At 38.9% G+C, this 27,025-nt stretch overlaps 1 protein-coding gene across 3 annotated transcripts in view; it reads right to left on the reverse strand.

Annotated features, from left to right (window-relative positions):
* Window positions 1-27,025, reverse strand: part of CHD7 (chromodomain helicase DNA binding protein 7) — an 89,401-nt gene that overhangs the window by 27,566 nt on the left and 34,810 nt on the right. Inside the window, exons 3-13 of one of the 3 annotated variants that reach the window (XM_005152518.4) lie at window positions 22,512-22,650; window positions 18,967-19,104; window positions 17,829-17,894; window positions 12,517-12,572; window positions 11,024-11,138; window positions 9,599-9,682; window positions 8,531-8,668; window positions 8,313-8,434; window positions 7,576-7,819; window positions 1,867-2,043; window positions 436-579 (exon numbers count right to left, since the gene is read on the reverse strand). The exons of 1 other annotated variant lie outside the window; for it this stretch is intronic. In XM_005152518.4, the coding sequence (XP_005152575.2) occupies window positions 436-579; window positions 1,867-2,043; window positions 7,576-7,819; window positions 8,313-8,434; window positions 8,531-8,668; window positions 9,599-9,682; window positions 11,024-11,138; window positions 12,517-12,572; window positions 17,829-17,894; window positions 18,967-19,104; window positions 22,512-22,650 (1,423 nt within the window). The remainder of the gene's footprint in view (window positions 1-435; window positions 580-1,866; window positions 2,044-7,575; window positions 7,820-8,312; window positions 8,435-8,530; window positions 8,669-9,598; window positions 9,683-11,023; window positions 11,139-12,516; window positions 12,573-17,828; window positions 17,895-18,966; window positions 19,105-22,511; window positions 22,651-27,025) is intronic. One more of the 3 variants, XM_031052060.2, reaches the window with a different exon arrangement.

Here is a 27,025-nt window from a genome sequence, read left to right on the forward strand (position 1 = left end):
GCATAGAAGTCATTGATAAAACGCTCAGACATTAACACCACAGAAGTTAGAGAGGACACTCCCCTCGCTCTGACAGTGATGCTTAAGGAAGAAGGTCAGCTGACAAGTTAATTCTCTTAAAGGAATTCTAGAAGCATTTTCTTCCAGCAACCGTTACAAGGCACCTCACCCCCATTTTTAATACCGTATTTCAACAAGGGGAAGCCTTCTGTGTTTCTGCATTATCCATGGACAAAGGATCCCATAAACAACAAACCCTGCCCCCGCCACAGTGATGCAGCAGTTAACCAAATGAGAACAAAAATCAGAGAAAAAACTACTATGGTCTTCCAAAAAGTAAATAGGTATAATTTGTAAAAGCAAATAATAAAGTTCAGATATAATAAGATGGATAATTTCACAACATCTAAATATAAAATTGTGCAAAAGAGGTACCTGTTCTTCTGTTTTCAGATCACCAAATTCTTGCATGAATGTTGTTTCTGATGGAAAGCGACCTGGTTCCAAGAAGTGAAGCAAGCTAAACAGCTCTTCTACTGTATTTTGCAAAGGGGTTCCAGTAAGCAGCACTTTATGTTCCTGAAAGGTTAAGAAATAGTTGCCTAGGAATCCATCTAAATTAATTTTCAATGGAATAACACACAAAATTCTCTTTTCTTTCCATATATGTATCTCTCATCTTTGTGTCTTCTCCCCACCCCAACTACTTATAGTGCTTTTAAAGTCATTTCTAACTAGTATTCCAGCCTTCCTTCAGCCCAGAAAAATACTCAATTACTTATGCACCTTTAAAAGTCTTTCCTATACAAGAAGAGATTTTACTGATACACAACATTCTAGACCTTTCACAAATACAATGAACTTCAAATAGCAAAACAGTAACTGAACTTATCCTATCACTTCCAGTGCACTTCCATCACTTTCCAGTGAAAATCCATCGATTTACAACACCTCCAAGAGATTCCAGTGCATGAATTTTTTCAGGGCTGGTGTGCCAGTTTCTAACACAGGAAACCTGAAGCAGAGTCCTACTTTCCATCTACACGCAACAGAGCATGAATGGCAAAGACAAGAGAAGTTCCAAATTGCTTTAGAGAAGGAGCCCAGAGAGGTTAAACAACTAGCTGAAGGTCAACCATGAGTTTATTAGTAGAACAAGAACTGACATGAGAAGTCCTGTATCTCCACATGCAGCCACACCTATAGGCTCAGCTTTCCTCTAAGCAACCATAACAAGTAAAATAAAGTCCATACATCATTTTTATAAACTATTATTCATTAAACCTCAAGACTCCATGAAAAGTATTATTTAACAAACAGGGAGAAAGAATCATCGTATTTTTCTCTGTGCACTTAATAAAAGTATTTTGTGCACATGATGTAATGCCTACTTAGGTAAACATCAGAAACCAACTCACTCTTCCCTTCCTTAGTCAGTCTGAAAGAACAACCTTATGTCCACACAACAAGATAACGCTGGAGCTGACATTATTGCACAGCAGTTTAACTCTCGCACGTATATCTGACCACCTGACCATGCTATATTTTTAAGTAACTGCCTATGTGAAGGGACTACAGAGTAAGTCACATGAAAAGAGAGAAAGGGAAGAACAAATTAATCTTAACAGAATCCACACAGTTCTAGGCCTAAAACAATTAAGAGACTTAGGAAACATCAGCATTCAAAAATGGAAGGTATGATATGCTTCCAGGTATTTGAAAGACTTTCTCAGAAGCTTTCCCTTACTCTTATCAGCACTCGATGATTTTACTTGAGAAGAAAACCTCTTATTTTACTTTTTGAGGAAACCATAAATGAGGAGTAATAAAAATACATAAAATGCAAACGTAAATGTACACACTGACCAGATCCATCATCTTGAGTCCTTCCAATAGCTTACAATTCCTGTTCTTCAGCCTGTGGGCCTCATCGATGACTACGCAACGCCATGGAATGTTGCGCAGCTCTGGGCAGTCAGTCAAGATCATTTCAAATGTTGTGATAATGGCATGGAACTTGTAGGATCCCTTTATCACACGACCCTAAAAAGAAGAGCAAAAGTTTAAGTAAAGTCCCTGGCGCAGAAACAAGTACATTTGTTTCATCTTCAAAATTCATTCTTTAAAAATACAGAACAGTACAATGGCCAAGGTGCTGAATGAAGTAAACGTAGTCATTATTGCTGACTCAATAAGGGAATACAAATGTTTACTACTTGCTTCATGTTAGCTATGCTTTTAATCCTGTAAAAAAGGCCCACAAAATCCCTGCATATACCTTACAAAGATGTTATACAAGTTATTTCAGTTGTAATTCATGTGGATTATACTAACGCCTTGATGCATTAATGCACTGGTGCAACACTCAAAAATAAGCTTTTCCAACTCCGTCAAGAGAATTTTCTTTAAATCAAAGGTATGGGACAGTCCTCCCAAACAATCCAAATAAGCTGTAAGTACATTAAGGCTTCATATTCATGACTATTAGAATATTTGACTCCAAATAAACAGTACTTTTTTTTCACAGTGGACATCTCTGCAAATGTTTCCTTGGTATTTTTGTAAATTTGTGTTAACGAATGTGCAACAGGACGATTTACTTGATGTCTGGCACCACACTCACTATTTCATTAGTTGAGAGTCTTATTTTCATGGCTGATACTAAGACTCTACTGCAAATAAACCCTACCCTAAATAAACTTTACTGAAGATCATGGAATAAACATCTTTCTGATGTTATGCTATATTTCTTCCCAATGTTGTTCAAAGAAAAATGTAACTTGGGATCTCTAGTGTCACCAGCTCTGCACAGAAACACACTCTCACTAAGGATGGGCCTCACATAACTTCAATGCCATCCTATATTTTCAAAGCAGGACTGTGTCATGGGTGGTGTATTGAATACATTTCAAAAGAAACAGGTATTTTACAGTAAGGTGACCATTTCTCTCTTCAAACACATGCAAGTCTGAATCCTTTTACAAATGACCTGCATATAATCGTCCCCAAACTGTGGGGATCAGAACTGCCTACCAACTCCGTAAAATGATTGGAAACCTGATACCCTGAACTCAGCATTAAATCTGACAGTGCACATCAAGAGTGTTTCCGAGGAAGTAATGACCTGTTCAACAGTGCTTTCTTGTGGCAGTCCAGAAACATTTATCTTCTTAAGGAGAAAAAACTCATTACCTAACAAACAGCAGATGGAGATACACTAAGTGGGCAACTTAAATAGCCAGCAAATGCTGTAACCTCTTCATGAGCCAGATATCACCGAAAATACAAGAATGCAGCTCAGGAAATTCTCTCCACGTAATGGAAAACTCTTCCACGAGCAACCTAGAGACAGTAGGGCAAGTAATGCTCTTCAAAAATTATCACTGCATAAAGCAGTGCATCCAGTTGAAGCAAAAATTGTAAGAGGGACCCCTGATTTTATACTTAAGAGCTGTCTAAATCTCAGATTAAAATATGCATAGCAGTCTTGCCACAAGAGCTCACATTATTTGAAAGACAGTCAAATGCTGTACTGAAGAACACAACAGTAAATCAAGCAGAAAGTTCCATGAGATCTCCAAGAGCTTTAGATGGTGAATGATATTGTTCTTCACAGTTTCAGGTCTCCCAAACTTCGGGAAGTATGAGAAAGAACCCTAATTAATCCTGTGAATGTCACATCTGAGAAATCTGAATGTTGAAACTCTCAGGAAAGTGACGTACAGCATTGTCATAGGTGAATTTGTAGGCAACTAGGAAACAACTTATCCTGTTTCAGTGTGGCATCCAAATGAAGTTCTCTCATGTTAGAAACACAGGAATTTATATCCACTTACTCAGGGAAGTTCAACCATTTCAGGAAATCAATCATCCTAATAGGTAGCAGTTTCCTGTTCTGTTTAGAAAAGTCTTCTGGAAGCAACTCAATCAACAGAGATAGCCACAAGGTACAACAACTTCATATTAATATAAAAGTTCGGTTATATTTTGAGGTATTACCTCTTAGCAGATACAAACTGAGAAGATCAACTGGATGTGTGGAAGAAGTGGACTTATAAAAAGATGCACATTCCACCATTGGGAAGTGTGAAAGACTATTATGGTCTTTTCCCACCAACCTCAGGCTCCACTTCAAGGAACAAGAGAACAGATGCAAAAAATGCGCACAACAACCAACTACAGCCAGAAGGCATTTGGAAAACTAAGTCACAGCAACGCTGTAGAATGGAATTTAACGTAACCTTTGGTGAAAGACAGAGTCCCTAGTGGTGAAGTATGGTCTTAAACTACTGCATACTAACCATCTGTTACAGAAATCTGAGGTAATCCTATGCTGATGACGTGTTCCCAGCTCAGTAGCTTCTCAGCAAGGTGGAAAACAATACAGGCAGGAAAATACTCTAAGCCAACACCCACTGAGCCCAAAAGGAATGAATCAGCTAAGCCAGAAAAAGTCCTGAACATGAACAGAATCGAGTTGAAATCAACAAGGTATTCCATTTCTACATGTGAGTCAGGAGGTTTCTCTTTTCCAGTCCTCATTACACTGCGAAGTCAAATTTCCCTCACAAACAACTATTTTGCCGGGCTCTGTCGTTAGTTTTATTTGACATATACAGTTTTCCTGATCTTACAATAGAACTCTTTCTCAGAAGAAAAGGAACTGGTTTATCTGATATTCCAACCAAGGAAGGCCCCCAGAAGGTCCTTTCAGTTATATGGCTCAAGAACATTCAGAACAGGCTTCCCTACATGACCCTCACAAGCAGTAGGGCAGGAAGGGATATTAGGGAACATTCTCTGGAAGTAGTTAGTGTTGAAGTCACGGCACTGCAGAAATGTATATTGTTACTGACTACTCTCTAGCTTTTCACAACTTGACTCTGGTTACTGGTGTTGACTCTGACAAAACACTCTACTGCAGATGGGGCAGGTGCTCCTTACACATGCTATCTCTTATTACAGCCCTTCAAAGCCACTCAGACTTCCTCAATTTTCAACTGCCTTTGAGAAACATCTCAGTTGGGGAGACCTTTTTCCACATTGAGGTCTAAAAAGTCTAAGATGCTGACATCTGGGTTGAGGTCTTTGGCAAGAAATGAGACTGGCAAAGCTAGCCTTCTTTCTCTTTCCCCATCGTACACCTGCTGATAGTACTTTAGAGGATGCCAGACTGAGTGCTACATGGAGATTCTTTTGGTCAGAACATGAAGAGACTTTTTCCCCCCCCATAATTTAGTTTCAACCATGTGTTACATAGTCTTAAAATGAATTGAACACAGAAGGTGATTTCATGACACATCTAAGCTACCTGCCACCAAAAAGATGAGTTCACTCCTCTCCTTTATCCCCAACCATGACAATCGTGTGATTGGGGCAGTTTAGGGAGCAAAGCTAGCAGAAAATGATTCATTTCTCTGTGCTATGAGTGCTTTATCATTACATGCTATGGGGTCAAATGATTGCCATGGTCATTGCAAGAGGCAAGTTAAGACTATAGCAACAGGGGGAACAAAACTTTCTGTGGCTTCTTGCCTCAGATGCTTTTAGGTGCCTTTACATCAGTGAAATGATGTTGCCAAAATAACACTAAATCTGCACAGTAAGTGGGATTTTTCTGATTACATCCCTTCAGGTTTCATGCTACCTAACTGCTGCATTCTAAGGGAAAGAACATGCTGAGAACAAGCACCACTTAAATAATGAACAGATATGACTTTTAACACAGGAAAACATTTCAGTAGAAACAATATTTGTTCAAACCCAAATTTTCAAATTTGATATCACGTATCCATCTCTGGTAAGAAATAATTTTAAAACCGGAAGTACTAATCAATTCCAGTTTATTTATGTATTATACATCTAAGCAAGAAGCTGTTATTATTATCCTAAGGAATAACAGGCATTAGACCTCAGTGTAGCAACTGTTGTTCAAATCAATCTTCTTTAACAATAGCATATATGATTTTGATTTGAAAGTTTCTCTGAAAAATTGCTGGGAAAATGGTTATTTTCTAGGCCAAACAGATGTAACTTCCAACTACTATAAATTACTATGTGCTTTTTCTACCATATATAAGTATATAGGCTGTTTGCCCTAATGGCCTGTCAAGTTGTGCCGCAGTCATCACCTTCAAAACAGTTTTTAATTAGTTCTTTCCCTGTAATAGCATGTTTTCCATCCAGCAACCTCCCCCCTAGCTTTGTTCCAAGACTCCAGTTTTTCAACACTCTGTGGACAGGAAGTGAGCACTAGGCAGAACTGAACTACTACCCAATTACTGACAAAGGGAAGAATGCTGTGACTTTTCTACTCTTTAATAAAGACTTCTTTCCTCCTACACACTTGCACTACACTAGCCCATTTAACCACAGTCTCACAGTACAAACTCATGTTTAACTGGTCATCATGTGTCATGACACGAAGGGATCTGCATTTGTCTTACAGCCTTCCCAGAACCAAGCTCTCCCTACTCCTTGTAGCTCTCCTCCACTCCTCATCCACAGATAGCCCTATTTTAGCTATTCTGAGTGTTGTTAGCTTGGATCCAATTTATTAAGTAACACAGCTTACTCTGTATCTGCAAACTGTCTTAATTATTTACCACTCTCCCCATCTTTGTGTCATTTGAAAACTTCCACAGTAATGATTTTATGTTTTCTTTCAGGTCATTGATAAAAGTGTTATATAGCTCATGGACAAGAACCAATCCCTTAAGAACTAAGCTGGAAATGCAAATCATTTCTCATTTACAATTACATCAAGAAATATCAGTTAGCCAGTTTTAAATCCACTTAATGCGTGGCATATTGATTTTATATCATACTAGTTTATTAATCAAAATATCCAGCGGCATAAAATCAAATGCTTTACAGAAAATCTAAATGTATAAATTCACCACTGATCACTTCCTTAAGCTCAGTTGGAAATAACACTCTATATCAAATTTAAGTGAGGATTATGTTGATTTGAAACAACATTCAATGTACATGCATTATTTTCCCCCAGTCATGTTTAATTACCTTTGGTAAAGCCATGCATGTAAGTGCAAAGATGCTACTCTTTATAGCTATAGTTTTCCAAATAATTCTACCCCAAATTTTTTCTGTACCTGCTTTCCTTCTCTCAAAAGAACTATTCAACACAAGCACAGTAACACAGATTCAAAATACATCTGATATATAAAACTTGAAAAAGAAGTATCAACAAGTTTAGCTTCTGCAAGCTAGTCTTTTCCTGGAATGGTAGGCAAAGATTGTTTATTACGCTTAGTTCCAACTACAATAGTTTCTTCATTAAGAATCCTTTCTGACAGGTCTCCTCAGGGATGCAAAGCAAAAAAAACCTTGCATGAAACAATGAAATCCTGAACAAAAGTTGCACCAACAATTCTTGGTCCCCCTTCTGTTTCCAGCTTATCTCTTGGCTACTAACAAAAACTACTCCCTTTATTAGTTCACTAATAGCTAAAGCCTACTGTATCAGTGCAACAAACCCAATCAGTGCTTAGATTAATAAACGACAGTAAGGCACATACAACAAAGAGAAAAAGAAAAAAAATGAAGAGCTTTTACCTGTGGATCTTTGAAATACATTTCATACAACTGAATGGTCCGCCGGCTTGCTTGACTCCCATGATACACAACCACATTCAATTCTGTCCAGGTGCGGAACTCCCTTTCCCAGTTGGGAATTGTGGACAATGGTGCAATAACCAAGAAAGGACCATGGATTCCTTTCAAATATATCTCATAGAGAAACGTAATGGACTGGATAGTCTTTCCCAACCCCATTTCATCTGCTAAAATGCAGTTTCGTCTGAAAACAATAATAAAACCAGTCTGAATGATTTCTTCATAACTTAAAAAACATAGAAAAGCAGTAAGGAGCTAAACTGACTAAACCAGAAATTTTTTAGAATAGCAAGTTTACACTGAAAAGACATCATAATCTCCTTGCATTTTAAATAAATTGTATAATTTGTGATGCTATAAGCATGGATATATCCATTTTATGTACCTCTCAAGTTCACATGGGAGAGAAAGGGGCAGCACAGGTGTGCATGAACACACACATGCAAAAGCATTTGCCAGAAGAATTTGACATTCATGTTTAATACACAATTGTGTTATCTACCCAAAATTAATTTGTGTATCTCTCCTGCAGCAAAAAAAATGAGACATGTAAATAATTCTAAAACCCCACTTTAGAAGATTACTTTATAAGGTTATTGTTTCAAAAAGAGGACTGTTTGCAATTGTTTCCAAGCTTTACCAAAGCAGAATTCAGCAGTAAGCAGTATTTTACGTACGTGTTGTACCAATTGAAAAGAAGCCAGTTTACTCCCTCCAACTGGTATTCCCTGAGTTTGTTATTGTTTTTATACTCCCTGGAACTCTCCGATTTCTTCCAGTCATCGGCAGGAGGTCGCTCCTGTTTCAAATACAGCAAATCCCATTAGTGGTTTCTGAAAGACCACATTACTTTACTATTTTCAAATAAAATCCTCTATACTGAGCCAATTCTTACCACACGCTCCGTTTCTGGCTCCCTAGACATCAGTTTCTCAAATTCTTCAATCTTAGCTGGGTCAATGTCTTGCTTGAGCTCCCAAGTGCTGTCTTCATAAGGAAGTGAACACCATTTCACCAGATAATGTGTTACAGGCTTTGTTAAGACAAAAAATAAGATTGCATTGCAATTTAGAAAGAATAAAAGTGTAACAATTTTGACAGGAGACCTGCAGGCTAGATAAAATTCAACAGCTTTACCAGACCTGAATGTCTGAATCAGCCAAAAGGATAAGAAAACAGCAGGCTGACACCTTGACAACCTAACAAACTAACATCAGAACACAGGGAATGCAAGCTTACAACCAACAAAAGCACAACACTACAACTGAAATTGCTAAGGCTAGAATAAAAATTTGTAAGTAAATCAATATTCATTTTCCAACCGTTAAAATTTCTGTGTTTACCACATATTTCAACAATCAACTATTTTTTCTTATAAGTGTCATCAGAATCTTCCCAGTAGGCAACCCAACCACCACCATTCATTGACAGAGCATTATGGAAACGCTGTCAGTAAAGCCTTGTATTCGACAATGGCCAAAGAAGAATCTGCTGGAAGAACAAAGTGATTTTGATCTGCAGAACAAGTCATTAAAAAGTAAGAAATACTGAATTCAGGACCTCTTCTGCCACAGGTAGTCTAAACAATGTCTAATCTACCATGACACTGAGCTCAGATTCTTGCAATTTTCATTTAAATGCTGTATTACCTAAACGGACAGTCATATTTCTACAGTATTAAGTACCACCTTACCTATATATTAGAGGATGTTGGTGGTGGTGGTGTGGTGGGTTGTTTTGTCAGTTTTCAAATATAGGTGACGTAAGTTTAAAATTCTCACTTAACCCCTTTTACTTTAAGAAAACTGCTGTGCTAGCCAATGTTTTCCCAAACATGTCTGTTTTCTACATACACATATACCCTGGTGGCTTCTTAAAGTGTTCCAATATATTCACATTTCTAAACAAAAAATTATAACCATAATGACCATATAATTACAGCTGCACTAAAAGTTTTATTTACCTCTCCGTTATCATCTGTGCTACGTGAAAAATCCAGGATTCGATCAACTTCGACATAATCTGGATTAAAAAGCTCATCATCAATCTGTTCAAGGAGGCAAAAAATAGGAAAGATATCTCTATTAGCCCTTCCTGAGAGGAAAAATTATTATATATTTCACCAGGCAATAATATTTTGGGTCACGGTGACACAGAATTTATATTTGGCAAACTTCAACATGTTAATTGAAATGCTACAATTCAGCAAGATCATTCCCCGTGAGGGAATCAGACTTCTCAGACTTTGTTAACTGGGCCTCTTAATTACTGTGTGAAACCTTTTACTGTGAGAGAATGTTTAAGAATATTTTAAATGAAGTGTGAAATTACAATTCACTAATGAGCAATCGAAAGGGCTTATGGCATGCAATGCATTTAGCATTCTTGAAAACTACAGCTTGCAATAAAGAAATTAGAGCCTTGTACACTAAGTGCCTTTGGATTATTTTAACTACAGGAACTGTCTAACTGCTTTATAAGCAAGATTCAAAGACTATTATTTCAAAAACAGAAAACACTGCATGCATACACAGTGTCTCAAAAAAAATCATGACTTGTTATGTTCTGTCTTCTCCCTGCAACAACTTACGGGATTCTCTTGTGTACTAAAGTGTTGTGCTTCTTTTTATACTTTAAAGATCTTCTTCAATAGAAAAGGCACGCAAGAGTACTAAAGACTATGTACATTTAGTAGCTTTTTCTAAAACAAGAGCAAATTCCAAGTATTTACAATAACTTGTACCCATTTGGAAACAGATTTTAAAAATAAATACAGAAATAAGAGAGAATTCCAGGCATCCTTACCTAGAACAGATGTAAGTTTACAATTTACAGGTTTTGTTCAACTCAAACTACATAGTAAATATAAATAAACAAATACAGTAGCACATGAACCTGTTATGTTAGGGTTTTTTCCTCAAAAGACCACATTTTACTGAAATGAAAGCTTTCAGAGACAAAGCAGCAGATCTGGTCTTTTATTGACAGGACCCCTGCCACACTACTGCTTATGGCTCTAAGTGAAATTAAATTGATGATAAAAAGCTTAGAATCCCTAGTGAGCAGCAGTCCATAACACAGAAAAATGTGATGCATTTTTCTGGCATAATCAGCTCCTGAGAAAAGAGAGCTGTTACTGATTCAGTAAGAGTCATGCTTACAGAGCAAAATCCCACTCACTTGAAAGAAAAAAAAATACAGTGGAAAGTATACAGTCAGGACAGATCACTTGAGATTCATAAACCTGCAAGACCTGGTTATACTTTATACCAGAATAAATGCTCCTGATACATCACACAGCCATTAAAATTTTTCTGCTTCTACACAGAGCAAGAATTCACAAGGATATACCTTAAACAAAATAAATAAATAAATAAACAAATCGTACTTCTGAAAGGAATTTGTTCTGGCCCTGTTTTGCCTTAAACCGCTTTATCTTCTGCTGAATTCTCTTGTCTTTGTCCAGCTCTTCCACAGATGCCCACTGACAATGAAGGTAAGAACTAGAAGATGAAACAAAATCTTACTCAAAATTATGCTTCCATTGCATCCTTTATGTATCCCACTAGTATACTTCCAGTACACTGTAGTGCCATGCTTGGAAAACTGGACTCTACCTTCTTCATCATACAGGTTATTAACAAATCATCTTTATGTGAAATAAGTATACTTACTGATGGCAAATGTTGTCAGTAAATAAAAACAACTCCCACCCACAATTTAAATACATATCACATACACCCAGTGCTTGGCACAAAGCTAAGATGATTTTTATTAGGCATACTCAAAACGTAATTATTATACAAGACTCAATCTGAAATCATATTCTAGCAAAGAGTAGGGGTTTTACAAGTTAATGAAAATAGTGAAATATTTTATATACTAAGATGTATATGTATGATATACCAGCTTTTTGTGAGAACAGCATTGTAATTAAAAGTTACATATGGGTCAATTTTAATGCTGAATAAAAGAAAACCCCTTTTAAATGTAGCTCCATGGTAATCATTCATCTTTAAGAAGAGTTTGCCAAAATGACTAGTCCCACATTATAAATTTAGAGTCCGTCAGAAGTTATATTGCTAAGAAGTCTAAGACATGAAGAGTTAATACAAAAATTACATGTCCATGTAATAAAACTAAAAGAAAAAAAAATAATTAAGCTATTAAACATCATGCAGTAATCAATATAGTGCAAAAGGTACAAAGGTGGCATCATATTTAAAGTGAAGTCTATCTGCAGTTAGCGGCAAGAAATTCACTTTAAACATATCTGTGTCTTGGATGGAAAATTTGCTAAAAGTAAACAAGACATACTATTTTTCCAAAAGAAAAATGATCTTATCCAGCTATGAAGTATCTTATTTTAAATACTGATTGCACTGCAGTTTCAGAGCCCAGAAGTGAAACAACATGCTGTTCTCACCACTATTACATCTCGCTTATGGAGGGGCAGCTATCTGCTGGAATACTGGAAGCCATCTAGTTTGTAACCTTGGACATTTTGTTGCACACATATCTTGCTTTTGAAAAAAATGTTAAGGATTATTTTTGAGTATGCACACACAATACTTCATGGCTGCAGTTAGTTACACATATTCATGCATAGGTGCAGCATGCATAATAAGCCTTAAAGTTTTTTAATAGCTGAGGAATTTTACCTACAGATTTCATTCTGGAGAGAATAGGAATTAGGAGGACATTATCAAACCCAGCACCACCAATGCAAGGTTTACCCTGTTTATTTGCCACTGTTTTGTATTAAATATTAGAAATGTTTAAAGTTGAGTAATAATAGACCACTACGAAAAATAGTTACTAAAAAGCATTAGGAAGTTACATGAACTTAAAGACAGTAATGAAACCTGTAACTTTACTTACAAGTTTTTGTACTTTACATAGAATTCCTCTACTTCTACCTCCTCTCCATTCTCCATCTATAAGAAAAGAATTGTTGAAACGTGAATCAAACCACTACACAGCTCAATTCAGCTAATGATTAAAACTGACTGAAATATGGTCTGACTACAAAAAAAACTGATTAAAGAATACGGTCCTCACATAGACAGAGGTGTAGGAAAGCCTTTGTGGGGAGAGGCCATGGGCGAGGAGTTTCCTCCAGCAGCTTACCCAAGTACATACTGCACTGCTTACTACAACTTCCAAGACATGAATCATTTGAACTCCTCCCTAACCACATGCAGCTTCATTCACAACCTCACCCCAAACCTGGCTTTCTGCCAAACCCACAGTGTTAAGTAGAAGCCAAGTGTACCATTTTCTCAGGCAGCAACCAATTAGCAACTGCACTCCTGAATGCCATATGTATTATTTTTGGCTGGCTCATGGCAACTTTACATTGTGGGTTTTGTAATGTTTTAAAAAAGAATTTTAAAGGGGGTTTATTCCTCCATATAGTTAATAACTCCAAACAAGAAGCCATATAAAACTAAACCTTATACCTCTGCTAGAATTTTAGTGCATCAGTGTTCATGGCTTTAGTTTTACTCAATGGTGCAATTAAATTCACTCAGGCAAGATGTCTCACATACAGAGCAGCCAAATTAAATTAACACCCAAAAACTACATTTAAAGCAAGGTTAAAGTTGTGATATAAACCAGCAAAACCAAGGGCATTCACTGCTAAGGGTTGAGACTACCCTTAACTCATCCCTAGTGCCAAAGTATTGCATAACATATGGCATGTAATACTTTGTTGAATTACTCCTGAACCCAGCCACAGGACAAACTAAGGACAGTGCACCAGGCACACGTTTAGAATTCAGTTTATGTCACAACATTAACGGTTTGTGTTTGCTAATGAACTTTGGAACAATTTTAAATAGAAGAGGATTTTCTGCTTTACAGACTTCATCAGGATAACATCATCTGTAATAAATAACTGTACGTGGTGCTAAACAGACAAAACTCTTCACCCCTGTGTAAGCCCATACTCTCCATCCTTTTATATAAAGAAATAAAAAAATATAAATAAGAGATACTGCTCTGAAACTAGAGACAGAATTGCCATTCTCTCTCAAAAGAATAAAACAACAGTAGCAGCTGCATTAAACTCTGTTCTAGCAAAGAAAAAGTTAATGCGTTCCTAATGCGTGATTTCCATAGTATTTCTTCTCTTCCAGACTAGCAAGGGATTTTATCATTTCAGCATCTGTGTCACTCCAGTACAGTCTGCTTGTGTTCCTTTCTGGAAGGGCAACACCAGCTTCCACCTAGGTCTCTCTGAAGAAATGGAAGAGATGGTTCTCCGATGTTCTTGATCTTCCTGAATCCTCTTGTTGAAGAAGATAAACTATCCCCTAACCCTAAGCAGACAAGAAGCTTCTCTGTCACTTACAAAGCTACTGTCAAAAGGAGAAGTTTGAAGACTATTGGATTTTTTTAATAAATAAAAGATTTAAAAGGGAGTATTTCTCTATAAGGTATTCACATCTAGAGGTCAAACTGTATTAAAGAAAGCATTAGAAAATAGGAGAACCCATTAGCTGAATCTCCTAGCTAGCCTGAGGCAATACCACTCTTTAACAAAGTCATCCCTAATCTTAAGGCATTAACTTTTTTATTTTCTGAAATGTATTATGGCCAAGTCTCTTTGATTAGTTTTAAATCAGAATCCTTTGAGATACATCAATCTTACAATGACAACATGGTTAAACACCTTTATACAAAGGTTTCATATTAGCCAATTTAGCTCCCCTCAAGAGCATTTCAGTCAAGTGTATTTTCTGTCAACTGCCAACTTAATAATAATTTACAATGTAAATCTTGATAAATCCTGTAACCCTCATGAGTAAAATGTACTTTTGTATTGTCTGATGGGTAATAACTGGTCTGCCTTATTATACGGTCTATGAGTGTGCACTGTGCATCAAGGATTCACCTAAATACAAAGTAATTCTCAAAAAAGTCTTTATAAGATCTTACTCCGGTATTCACAATTGTTGCCAGAAAAAAAGGATAATCTAATCAAGTTACAATCACCAGCACTCAAATAGAGCTTAACAATACAGCAGTTCAGGATATCTGAGACAGATGCTCATGGCCTTTGACACCACCATCTAATACCCACTACACAGACACTGACGCTAAGCAGGTAAAAAGGTGAGATAGGAAATTTATGTAAAATTTGTCCAAACTTACAACGTAAACATCCTAAAATAATGCATGGCAGACTTGGGCAATGCAGGTCACTTCAACTTGCCACTGCCCAGGTTCAGCCATAACTGACAATCTGATCCACAGTCTCTGCAGAGAAGTGAAGGTACAAATGATCCCTCCCTTCAAGCAAATACTTAAAAGAGCACACAATCTTGCACTGCCATGGCCACAGAAGCGGTACAGTAATACCTGCTAATGAAAGTTATTTGAGCAAGCCACTTATGTGCAGAGACAAGAGCAAGCTTAAAACACAGAGCAAAACTGCCAGAAATATCAACTGCTAGTAAAACAGAAGGCAGAACACATTAATTACAGATGCAAAGCAACACAAAAAGCAAATAACCTCAACTGATACACCGCACTACACTGTAATCAGTCTGTGGGTGAAATGCCAGCATTTGAAGACAGGCTGAGAAAACTGGAGCTGTTCAGCCTGGAGAAGAAAAGCTGCATGGAGACCTCATAGCAGCCGTCTAGTATCTGAAGGGGCCTACAAGAATGCCGGAGAGGGAATCTTCATCAGGGACTGCAGCGATAGAGCATGGGGTAACAGGTTCAAACTTAAACAGGGGAGTTCAGGTTAGATATAAGGAAGAAATTCTTTACTGTGAGGGTGGTGAGGTACTGGAATAGGTTCTCCAATTAAGTTGTGAATGCTCCATCCCTGCCAGTGCTCAAGGCCAAGCTGGACAGAGCCTTGGGTGACATGGCTTAGAGCGAGGTGTCCCTGCCCATGGCATGGGGGGTTGGAGCTAGATGATCTTAAGGTCCTTTCCAACCTAAACCAATCTATGATTCTATGGTTTGTATATAAGTTCACTTACATCTAATTTTCACCGTGTATGGGTAGGCAGAAAGAGAAATTCAGATGTGTAACATGCAGGTATAATGCTCTACATACTCCACATCTTTCCATAATATGTGCTAACTTTTGCTGAACAGCATGTTTGGTGCTGAACAGCATGTCTGGTTCTAGACATTTCTTTTTAAAGCTAAGGAGCAGAAATTCAAAGGGGTCTGAAGTTGGCCAAGAAAATAGAAAAATTAGAAATTTCCACATGCAAACTGAAGACGTCAGGACAGTGATGGTTTGGAAAGAGCAATGCATGTATTTAACACTTTCTGCATGAGGGAAGAGTATTCAACAGAATTCAAAATTCTATATTAAAAGCAATGCGGAAAGACATTGTCTCTTACACTTCAAACATGAATTAATTTCTACCTTATTCTGTACACTTCAAAAATGATTGCAAGCACAGTGCTGTATGCTATCTGCTAAATCCTAAACTAGACTAGGGCTATTTCTGAGAAAACCAGCATAATTTCACGATAAGAAAAGCGTATTCACTATCTGATGTCCTTTACTCGAATGCAACATCTCTGTTACAACCTAATCCACTGAAAGGTTTCCTAGTGAAGCCTTTGCTCATGTTTATTTTACAGACCAGTCCTGATCGCAGCAATTTTACTTTGATTAGTAATCTAACAACCAGGGTTTTGATGACGTTAGTAAGAGTGTAAAAGACCTTTAATAAAAGCACAGTTGGATACTTCAGATGTTAAATATTAACACCCTGATATCTATTTTTTTTTTGGATTTTGGAGAGGAGGGTTGGGGAGAAGAGCAGGAAAAGAAAAGACACCCCTCAAACCTGCAAATACAATCCATAAAAAACATTAAAGAAACAGCTCAAAATAGAGCTTGCCTCCAGCAGAGCTTGCAATCAAAGACATGTAGGCAGCAGACCAACCACTTTCCACAAACTGCAGCAAAATACACACTCCCCATGAGTAATCACACCTTTGTTTGCAGGGGAAACGAAGAAGAGAAAAATAATTGGTGAAAACCAGCTTCCAGTGTAAAGACATTTATGAAAAGACCACATTCCCCTCTCCTGCCTAGTAGACCATCAGGACAACTAATTACTGAGTTTATATTACATCAAGTTTAACTGAAAAATAAGCCTATGTTTTGAAATACAAAATATAGCTCTAGACTTCAGAAAAAGCCCTAGAAGTTCTGTGCTGTGAAAGGTGCAGGAACAGGTCAAATTCAATCACAGTCAGTCATGACATCGCATGAATTTAAGTTTACAAAGCTGTAAATGATGTTATGACAGTAGTAATAAAACACTAACACACCCCTCACACCTCCCCCTGAAAAAGCCCCCCAAGCACCACAACATTAAAGAAGTAATACATTAATAAAGGCAACTTTCCCTCCTCCTCCAATTAAAAAAAATTAACACTTTGAGGAAATGAAATATTGTGGCTAACTATGATCAACATCAGTACTGTATCTATGTTAACTAGTTTCCTGTCCAACTGCAGTACAAGTCAGAGAATAAGCTGCACAAATAGTCTATAAAATATAATAATGCCTTTTTTACAAGAAGCTCATTTCTACTTCCTATTGAGTGTTTTAATAGTTTGCAAGTGCAAAGGCCAATCAAGTTGTGAAGCAGACCAGAAGAACCTGTAAGCAAACCAAGAACATAGCTAGAAACCAGGGCAGAAGTAAAAGAAAACCATACGTCTTTCACTGCTTAGCACAGTGACAAGGAATCTATTAACCACCTGTATATGTAATATTGTTCACATGTGAAGTTGTTTCAGCTGCTAAGCACAACTTCTATTTTTCTTTACTAGAAGGATTTTTCTTTACTAGAAAAGGCAGAAATTTAGTATGCAGTAGAGCTCTCACTCATCAAACTCCCATGAAACACCACTCTGAAGTAAAGAGCACCATATAGGTATATTTGCAAAAATGAAAATGAAAAATGCAAAAAGCAAAGAGTAAAAGACTAAACAAGTAATCAGTTTTATATATGTCAATCCAAACGTATTTTAAATACCATCAAAGGATGCTTTCCTGGAATCACCTCTATTCAATTAAACAGCTTTTGAATTCAGAGTATCTATCTGGGGTATTTTAAGAACTTTACAGGGATTTCAGCAGAAATGTGCTTAGCCTGTTTAAACACATGCAGGGAAAGGCATTTGGTTTGGTTTACCTTTTTCTTGACTGAACGGCTGCTCATGATTTTCTCCACAACAGGGCCTTCAGCATCAGCAGATTCCTACACCGTAAATACCATACAAGAGTTACGGGAGTTCATCTTTGTTACTTAAAGACTTTCTTCATTTTTAGAGCTTCAAATAATTTTTTGCAACAGGGATTTAATATGCAGGAAGGCTTATTTCCCCTTGCACAAGAACTTAGAGGATTCAGGTACATGTAATATCATAATAAAGGAGTGAAAAATACTTGTTTAAGCCCATTTTTAAGCACTAACCCAACTCTAGCTTTCTCCGAAAGGCTGACACACACAGAACACAGATGTAATCACATGGGCACTGTTCACCTCTCTAAAAATAACACGCACTTTCAGCACCATACAGTCTAAATATTAAATGATGTTCAAAAACACTAGTTGGCTGTGTAAGTGTCCATACAATAGGTATCAAAATTGCCTGCAATTCTGTATTACATTTCTTACTCTAACAACTGCAGGCAAACCTACCAAATTCTCCTTTTGGTAAGGCACAATTAACAACAGAGATCACAGAGTATTTCACAGGGCTTAACAAATTGCAAATGAAATACCAAAGAACACGCATATATTCTCCAATAGGTCATCAGTTAAGTGAAGTAGTTCTTTGAAAAAGCACTACAAAACAATGAGATTGTTACAACAGTCATTCCTACATTATTACCCCTCATTTTATTCAAACTATTTTATCCATCATTTACATTGCACAGAGAATAAAGTGTACCCTGCTGGGTACTACAAGGCAGTAATTTCATAAGGGGGTTCTTATGGTGCCTAGCAGCAGGGGACAAGCTTGAGTGGTTTATTAAAGTCAGAGAAGCCAGACCACTGAATTCATAGAAGTAAATTCAAGATTCCTAGCAGTCCAGTTTAGGTTTCCTTTAGAGAAAGACAATTAATTTCAAAGAACTACATCAAACTACATATCATCAGCTTGTAAACAAAGTCATAAATTAATGTACTCTTTAAGAACGCTAAAAGCTAATGCCTTCCAGGCACACTGTGCCAGCTATGGATGAGTATCACTCAGGAAAAGGACCCATATTTGAACAATGAATACTGCAGTTTCAGGCACCTTTACAGTCTATTCGTGTCTGACCTGTTGCTCTGACTGAGAAGTGTTTGAAGGAGAGTCTCTTCCAGCAGCATCAGCATCATCAGCCTCCTCATCTGAAATCTTGAACTCCAGGTCTTCTGTGTAACGCTTCCTCTTCACCTGCCTGCTGGAGCGTCGTTTCTAAATAGAAAGCATTGATATTTTTCATGAGAAACAAAACTGGCAAGCAGTAGAATAACTGAGGACATTTGTTTGTGCTTTTTAAACACATCAGTGTGCAGCAAATGCTATTATTTTACAGCACCCTGGTAGGAACAACAGAATCAAGACACTACTATACTGAGTTTCTGCCTGTCGGCTAGTCTTACATTTTTTTTAATCTTTCAGCATTACTAAAACCACATTAGAAAATCAGAAAGCTTATATCAGAAAGCAATTAAAGCCCACGACACTGCTCCTCTGAATTCACATCGAGGACAAACTTTGACAGATGGCCAATGCAGGAACCGAATACCACCCTTCCGCAGCATGGCCTGTGTTGCTAAGCAGTGACAACACACTGTCTTGCTCTCCCCATCCACCTGGTTGTATCCAGATTATCTTGTAGGGGAAATACAATGAAATACAATTTCCTCACTCCACTGAACAAGCACCATCCAGAAAGATACCATGCAGCACATCATGGGAAAAGACTCCAAACTAATACAGGAGAATGAAAAACTTGAGCCACCCTAACTTGAAAACATGGTCACTGTTGTCCCCATACCTTCACCTCCAGGATGAGAGAAAGCTTCAGAGAAATTGCAGAAAGCAATCTGCAAATACGCAAGTGTGCATTTGACAGAATTTGCAATCTGATGCTCAGTGCCAGACACCATTTTCTGCAACAATAAAATTCAAATTCTGAGATAGTCTGTGTGTCAGGTTATGTATTTTGAAAAGCAAAGAGCAGATGCTGTTGAAGGAAACTGTCAACTGAGCATCAAATATCTCAATGGACTGATGTATATATTAAAAAATATGTTGAATATCAACTGTTAAAAAAACATCTTTATGAATTGATATACTATTTACACTTTTCCCAGCTTAACACACATCTTACACCCATACATGCAAATACTTCTGTAGCTTGTTTAAAAGATCTATGCACCTGGGTCTCTCAATGTATATAGACAAAGTCAAATATTTACTTTTAGATAGTTAATCATACTTTTAAAAGCACAAATATCTGATGTACTTGACAAAATTACAAATTTAACTAAAAATGAAAATTTTGAGCAAAGGTTAAGGGTACAACACCCTTTTAAACAATGGTGATGTGGCTTCTACCTTGAACACGGTAACTTACAGGGGGTTCCCACACAAGTGGAACAGTATTTTTATAAATGAAAATAAATACCACGTGGCAAATTTACACTCTCATTTCCATAATCACTGATGAAAAAAAAACCCAACAAATTCTCTTTTAGCTCAATAGCTAGTCACACGTTTCATTTTGTAGCCAAAACAATCTCTTCTTCTATTTCCCTAATAGAAAGGATACCTGAAACATAATGGTAGTTCTCTATTTAGTTTTATTGACTTGGTTAGCTTCCTGGTTCCTCTGACATCCACAAGAGGCTCTACAATTATTATAAACTGTTGCCAGAAACTGTGCATGTTTACCTGCATCAGAATACCTTTTACTCATTAACTGATCTATAGGTAGAAAGGTGAGTAATAGGCTTGATAATAGAATATAAAAAATCTGTACGGTAATACCAAAAGTATCTTTCCTCTCTAAAGATAACAATTCATCACTTTGCGCTTTACTACATAATACAGAAGACTTAGTATTTAAAGCTAAGAATAGAATAATAGAGCGGTTTGGGTTGGAAAAGACCCAGTCCAATTCCCCACCCTGCCATGGGCAGGGACAGCTCACACTAGACCAGGTTGCCCAAAGCCCCATCATCCAACTTAGCCTTGAACACTGCCAGGGGTGAAGCATCCACAACTTCCTCGTGGAACCTGTTCCAGTGCCTCACCACTCTTATAGTAAGGAATTTCTTCTTTGTATCTAACCTAAATCTCCCCTGCTTAAGTTGTGCAGTGATGTTTCAGACCACTGCATAATAATCAATCTCAGCTAAGAAATGCATAACAAGTTTATTAATTCTAGCTGTCCTGGCATATGTGGTTGCAACCTTTCCCTAAGTTTACGCAAAGAAGTATGGGTGCAGGATAACCTGTACAGTGAGAGACTATTAAGATGACAAAAAATACCTGAAATATCTTTTTTTTACAATTAAAAAATTATGAAAATATCCTAACATTTGTATTTATAAAAAAGAAGGAAAAAAACCCCAAACTAATGCAAAGTTTATCACCCAATTGAGTTTCATGAAGAGGAAGTTTTGTCACACTAAGCTGAAAACAAGCAAAACATGCTTATATGCTGATCTGTGCACAGGTCATCATCGTCTGCAAACTAACCCAAAAAAATATCAGCTCCAAAAGTTTCTTCTGTATCTTTTCATCAGCACCATTAATCAGGCTGATGGGGCTTAATTCTTCAAACATCAGCTTTTCTAATCCAAAATAAATGGTTTGCATGGATCAGAAATAACACTCTCCTGCTGCTGCTTTTGCTCACATTTCATTACACTCTACACCCTTCTGGAATATAGCAAGATGGAAGGCATAATTCATGTTTGTGTCAGGACACCACTGCTTGCCAACCTCTTTACCAGGCCACTTTGACCATTCTTAAAGTGGTCATCAGATTCAACATCTCTCCTAATTAGAAGCAAAACATCCACAACCTGATGTGCAACAGACAAATACAACAGATTTCTGTAATGCTAGCATGACTATTAAGGAGTCTCATATTTTCTCCACCTCAATTTATCTCTACTCTTTCATGAGGAAATTCTTAATTTTAATGTTCACTCTGATCTGAACACTGCCAGCAGAAGCAAGCGAGGAGCTGGCAACTTCTTAACACGGCTAATGACAGAACACATAGAAGTTGTCATATATGTTTCTTCTATTTCCAGATTTTCTTTACAAAAAATAAGGTTTGGACAGAAAGGGATAGGTGTGCAGTGGACATGAGGAAATTATCAATGTTAGCCGATGACTGGCATTCCTGCAAAAAGCCCCTTCATCCATTAAAGCGGTGTAGTTACAAGCCCCTGATATGCATGTTTCTGACATTCTGCTTTGTCATGTCTTATTCTTGATTTCAGAAAGTTTGCAAAGCCAATGCAAGAAGAAACACAAAGTTTACAAGCAAGAACTTGTAGTGGTACATTAAATCCACAGAACAGATAATTCAGCACCATAACTGCAACAGTGACAGAACACTTGAAAACTCGGCAGTGCTGCACACAGATCAGCAGGTAGTAAGCCTGTAGAGCAAAATTCTGGTAAGGAACACTTCTTTTAGTAAAATATTCACCACAGTGATTTCCAGTTCTCACCTTCCTGGTATGCCATTTTATAACAACACTGAAAATACCTGAATACCTGTATATCTGTAAAAAGACCATGAGAACTATAGATTTATGCATCTGAATTGTCAAAGGCTATACTGAGAGCATTACCTGAACTCCTGGGTCATCTTCATCTTCAGGATGAGGTGATGGTGGCGGAGTTTTTTCCAAATCTGAATTTTCAGAACCTTCCTTTCCCTTGTTACCTTTTTTCTTTGCAGTGCTGGTTTCTGAATCTGTTTTCTTGCTACTGAAACAGAGGTATTTTTAATCAATATTTGTACAAAAATGTAAGCAAAAAGTGTTTTGACTAAACAGTTAATCTGCAAGATGTTTATTGTTAGTGACTTCATTATTTTCAACTGCTTTCCTGCAGTATTTAAAAACAACTGTAAAGTCAATGATGCATGGGCCACAGCTATACATTTCCCATTCTTTAACAGACACTTTGCCTCTTCCCTTCAAAACCTTAGGCAGCGACATTGAATATGTATTCAACAAGAAAATGAGACTCTGCCCTCTTCAGAACCTGCGCTTTTTGAAAGCAATGTTGGACAATCTGACACCCATGAAGAGAAAAAGAATTACATGTGTCTTGATACTAACCATGTGGACCAGGTGAGTGGAACCGGAGGGAGCATTACCAAAACAAAGAACCGAATGAGAAAATGATTCTGTTTTCTTCTACCATCCCTGCTATTTCCAGGCTGAAAAGGTGTTTTTGCATCAGCTCTGAGAGCACCCACAACAGCCTCAGTGTATGCGACCACTGCTTGTATGGGAGCAAAAACCATACAGCTGGTATCTTAGCATCTACACAACACAAGAAATCTATATCCACTGTGATGGCAGAGACAGGTTCTGGGGATTGTTTCTCCCCCTCCTCCCCCATGGAAGCATTGTCTACCTGAGGAGCTGGGACCACATCTCTCCAACTGCACTCAGAAACCTGAAAATGCGTGAAGACACCAAAATCACGTCTCAAAATCCTGCTTTAAATACACTGCCACCCAATCACACACTGTGACAATCTTGAGCATTGTAGGAGTGAAATTTTTAAATGGCAACAAAAAAGAATCAATTGTAAAAGCTAGCAATTTTAATTCACGTTCAGCCTTTGAGTCTGGCATGGGTTTTTGCTGTGGTCAACCACCCTCCCCCCCAGGCCTGTTACTGGTTTGACAGGCTGGCTGTGGAAAGTTGTTAAGACATTTGAGAGCAAAGCAGAGTTATGTACTGGTACCCGATGAACAGTGAGTACAGGCTGCCAAATGTTCTGTCACTTCCATAGCCACTTCCATAGGGCTTCTGCACCCTCGATGTTTTCATTTCATGCTGAGGACGCTGCCTGGGGTTTGTTTTTCCTTCATAATTCCCAGCCTTGTAACTCCTCAAACAACCGTAAGTTTTACTCCTGTTCATTTCAACCAGCGCATCAGCCCACCAAAAAGGTGTACGTTGGAGCTGTCATTTAAAAGTCCCCAATACATTTACACTCCGCTTTGGGGCCGGGACAACTCAGGCTGTGGTATAGTAATACCGGTTTTCCAGGCTGCTTTTAAACTGACGCTGATATAAAATGAAGAAATAAAAATAACGTAGAGTTTGTAAATGAAAACTAGCTGTTAGTTCTGGAACCGAGTTCGCGTTATGTGGAATTACAGGGTGCAATACACGACAAAACGGCAGAAACCGCCTCAAACCGTGACAACGGACAGATAAATAACTCAGAACGAGGCGGCGGTGCAGCCTGACCCCGCGGAGGACGCGCGGCTGCCGGCCGGGCCCTGAGGGAGGGCAGTGCCCGGCGCTGCCCGGCCGGCCCGGCCCGGCTCGGCTCGCGGCGGTTGTTTCCGCTCTAGCTGCCACCAATGGCACAAAGCCGCAGCTGAAGCGGGGCCCCTTGCCTTTCATCCGCGCGCCGAGAGCGCTCGCGTCGCCCCGGCAACCCGCGGCCACGTGACCAGCACCTGCTCCGCTGGCTGGCGGCCACCGACTGCAGCCATCTGCTTCCCTCAATCAGCGCCCGGGCGTGCCCGGCACCTGCGCGGCCAAGGCCTGCGCCCCCCCCCCTCCCCGCCTCACACACACACACACACACACACACACACACACACACACACACATACACATACACACACACACCCCCTCCACCGCCGCCTTTCATCACACCACCGCGAAACCGCTTCCAAAAAAACCACCCCCCCCTCCAAAACCAACTTTATGTGTCTCCCGAATGTGTTTAGATCGGAGGTTAGCCTGCCCGGGCAGCCGGGGGGCCGCCACCAGGTAAAGCGAGCTGACAGGCCGGCGCTCCGCTCGCCCCTGACCCCAGTAAATCTCTGAGGCACACAATTAAGTTCAGCAGTCGTTACTGCCATGCCCCGGGTGCACTGCCGCCTATGAATAACAGGCTTAAACTCGGTAAGAATAGCGTGGCCAAGGTTTGATAAAGTACTAGCGTGCTGAAAGGCCAGGAAGCGCTAACAAGGGCCAGCCTGCCTGCCCCAGGCCCACCGACCCACCGCCGGCCATGGTACACCCCAGCCGTGGAGGCCCAGACAAAGACCGTCCCAGTGACTCCAGCACAGCCCGCAGGCCCACTCCGACAAAGGTCTCTTTCTAGCCTCTGTTAGACCCTTCGCTGCTCTTAGCTTGGAGGCCCTGCCACAACGAATGTTTCATGACCTATATATACTCCCCCCGACCCCAGCCTCAACATACGGAGTCGCTCTCAGTAACAGCGGAGACACGGACGAAGCAACTCAGACAGTTTCTAATCTCCCCCTTTTCTAGGCCAGTTAAAAACAGGCACGAGAGAGCCACCAACTTGGGGAGAACAAAGCCTGTGTGCAGCTCCACTGAGAATCTCAGATTTTAAATTCAGCAGAAGAATTGCTCTTTTTAAATGAGTAGCTACAGTTTCCTTTCAAGGAAAGAAAGGAAGGTGAAGTACAAATAAACCATAGAGGAACAGCACTGTCCCCTTGAGCAAGGCAACACGCTGCTTCCCAGTGCATCACACACCCAGCAGCTTCACCTGGCTGGCTGCAGCATCAGCAACTGCTGTCCTATCTTCCCACAGAGCCAGCGTGATTTGTTCCTGACAATTAAATGTACCCACTTTTGACTCAGCCTTTCCACTTCCTAGCAGATCATACTCGGGCCATTCTGGAATGGACCAGAATGACTTTTCCACATATAAGCACAGGCAGGTAAAAACCTGTCCTTAGATACATTGCCATTACCATTAGTCTGTGTGTCAACATTTAGCTCTGGATGCACATCTGACAGTACTTTCCAAATCTGGCAATGAGGACAGCGAGCTGTAAAACACACATTTAGGCAACTACCTCTCATAGTTGTTTTTACATACGCATGAATGCAAAATTTAGCTAAATCTCACTAGAGACAAGATAGCCTCCAGTCCCAAACCAAGAACTAGAAACCTGGAAGAAACTAAAGTGGTATTTGCCACACACACACACAAAAATAAAATATTTTAAATCTGTCAGTTAAAACTAGTCTTTCTATTCAGGTGATACAAACACAGGCATTTCAGATTAGATGTCTTAGAACCTAGCTGTCCAATACCACTTTTTGGGTCCATCCTCTTACCCCAGAGGACTGCACAGCACAGTGACCAAAGGGGATCAGTAAGAAGACAACCCACAAAAGGTCAGGTGAGTGAACAAGGAGAACAGGCTGAAGAGGAGAACTGCAAGTAGGACAACTGACAAGAAAGCTTGAAATACAAAATTTGAGAACAAGCATCCAAACTTCAACAATGTGGGTTGTGTCAGTTAGTCAAGCAGCCACCTACAGAGCTAGGTCAAACTCCAGGAACTTACAGGGCCAAACCATATGACTCAAAAATACCCCGAAAAGCATGGCATGCTTCACAGGATTAAGAGGGGAAGTAATTAGCTTGTATGTTTACATTGGACAACTACTTCATCTGATCTGAGTAACTTGACAGATCTGTTTATTAGTGTAATTTATGACAGCTATCACAATTTGGATGATGATTTTTTCTATAATTTAAACATATAAAATAAACCAGACAGGCTATTGATCCCTGTTTTACCATTTGGCAATACTGTCCTGTGACAAATGCATATTTGAACCTGGCTTAGAAAAAATTTACACATCCACCATGGAAATTAAATCCCACTCTCTCAAAATTAAGTTAAGAGATTGGAGGCTTTCTGTACTACCTTAATTGAGGAAAACAATTATTTTTTAAAGCTCCTAGTGTAATCAAAACCTTTTTCTTTTTGACCAGTTTTTATATGTCACAAAAGTAGGAAAAAACAATAGGGCAATAAGGGTTTTTCCAGCCTGAAATCTCAGCCACATTACTCAGAAGTATGCTTCAGTAACAGCAAAGCCCACAAGACCTGCCTGCAGCAAAGGCAAAGGTAAATATCTGGCAGCTGGGCCGGTTCAAAAGGGAGATGAGGACAGGTGTGAACAGGAACAGCCCCAGTGGATGAACACATGGAAATCTTGCTCGATTTCCTGTTCTCTCCCACAGGCAGCCTCTTCCTGCCCCGCTCAGGATGATCCGAGCTTGGGAGTGGAAACTACCACCACAGCTCGGGACCTCTCTTCCTGTCCTCCAG

This window comes from Melopsittacus undulatus, chromosome 1 (assembly GCF_012275295.1).
Source record: "Melopsittacus undulatus isolate bMelUnd1 chromosome 1, bMelUnd1.mat.Z, whole genome shotgun sequence".
Classification (NCBI taxonomy): Eukaryota; Metazoa; Chordata; class Aves; order Psittaciformes; family Psittaculidae; genus Melopsittacus; species Melopsittacus undulatus.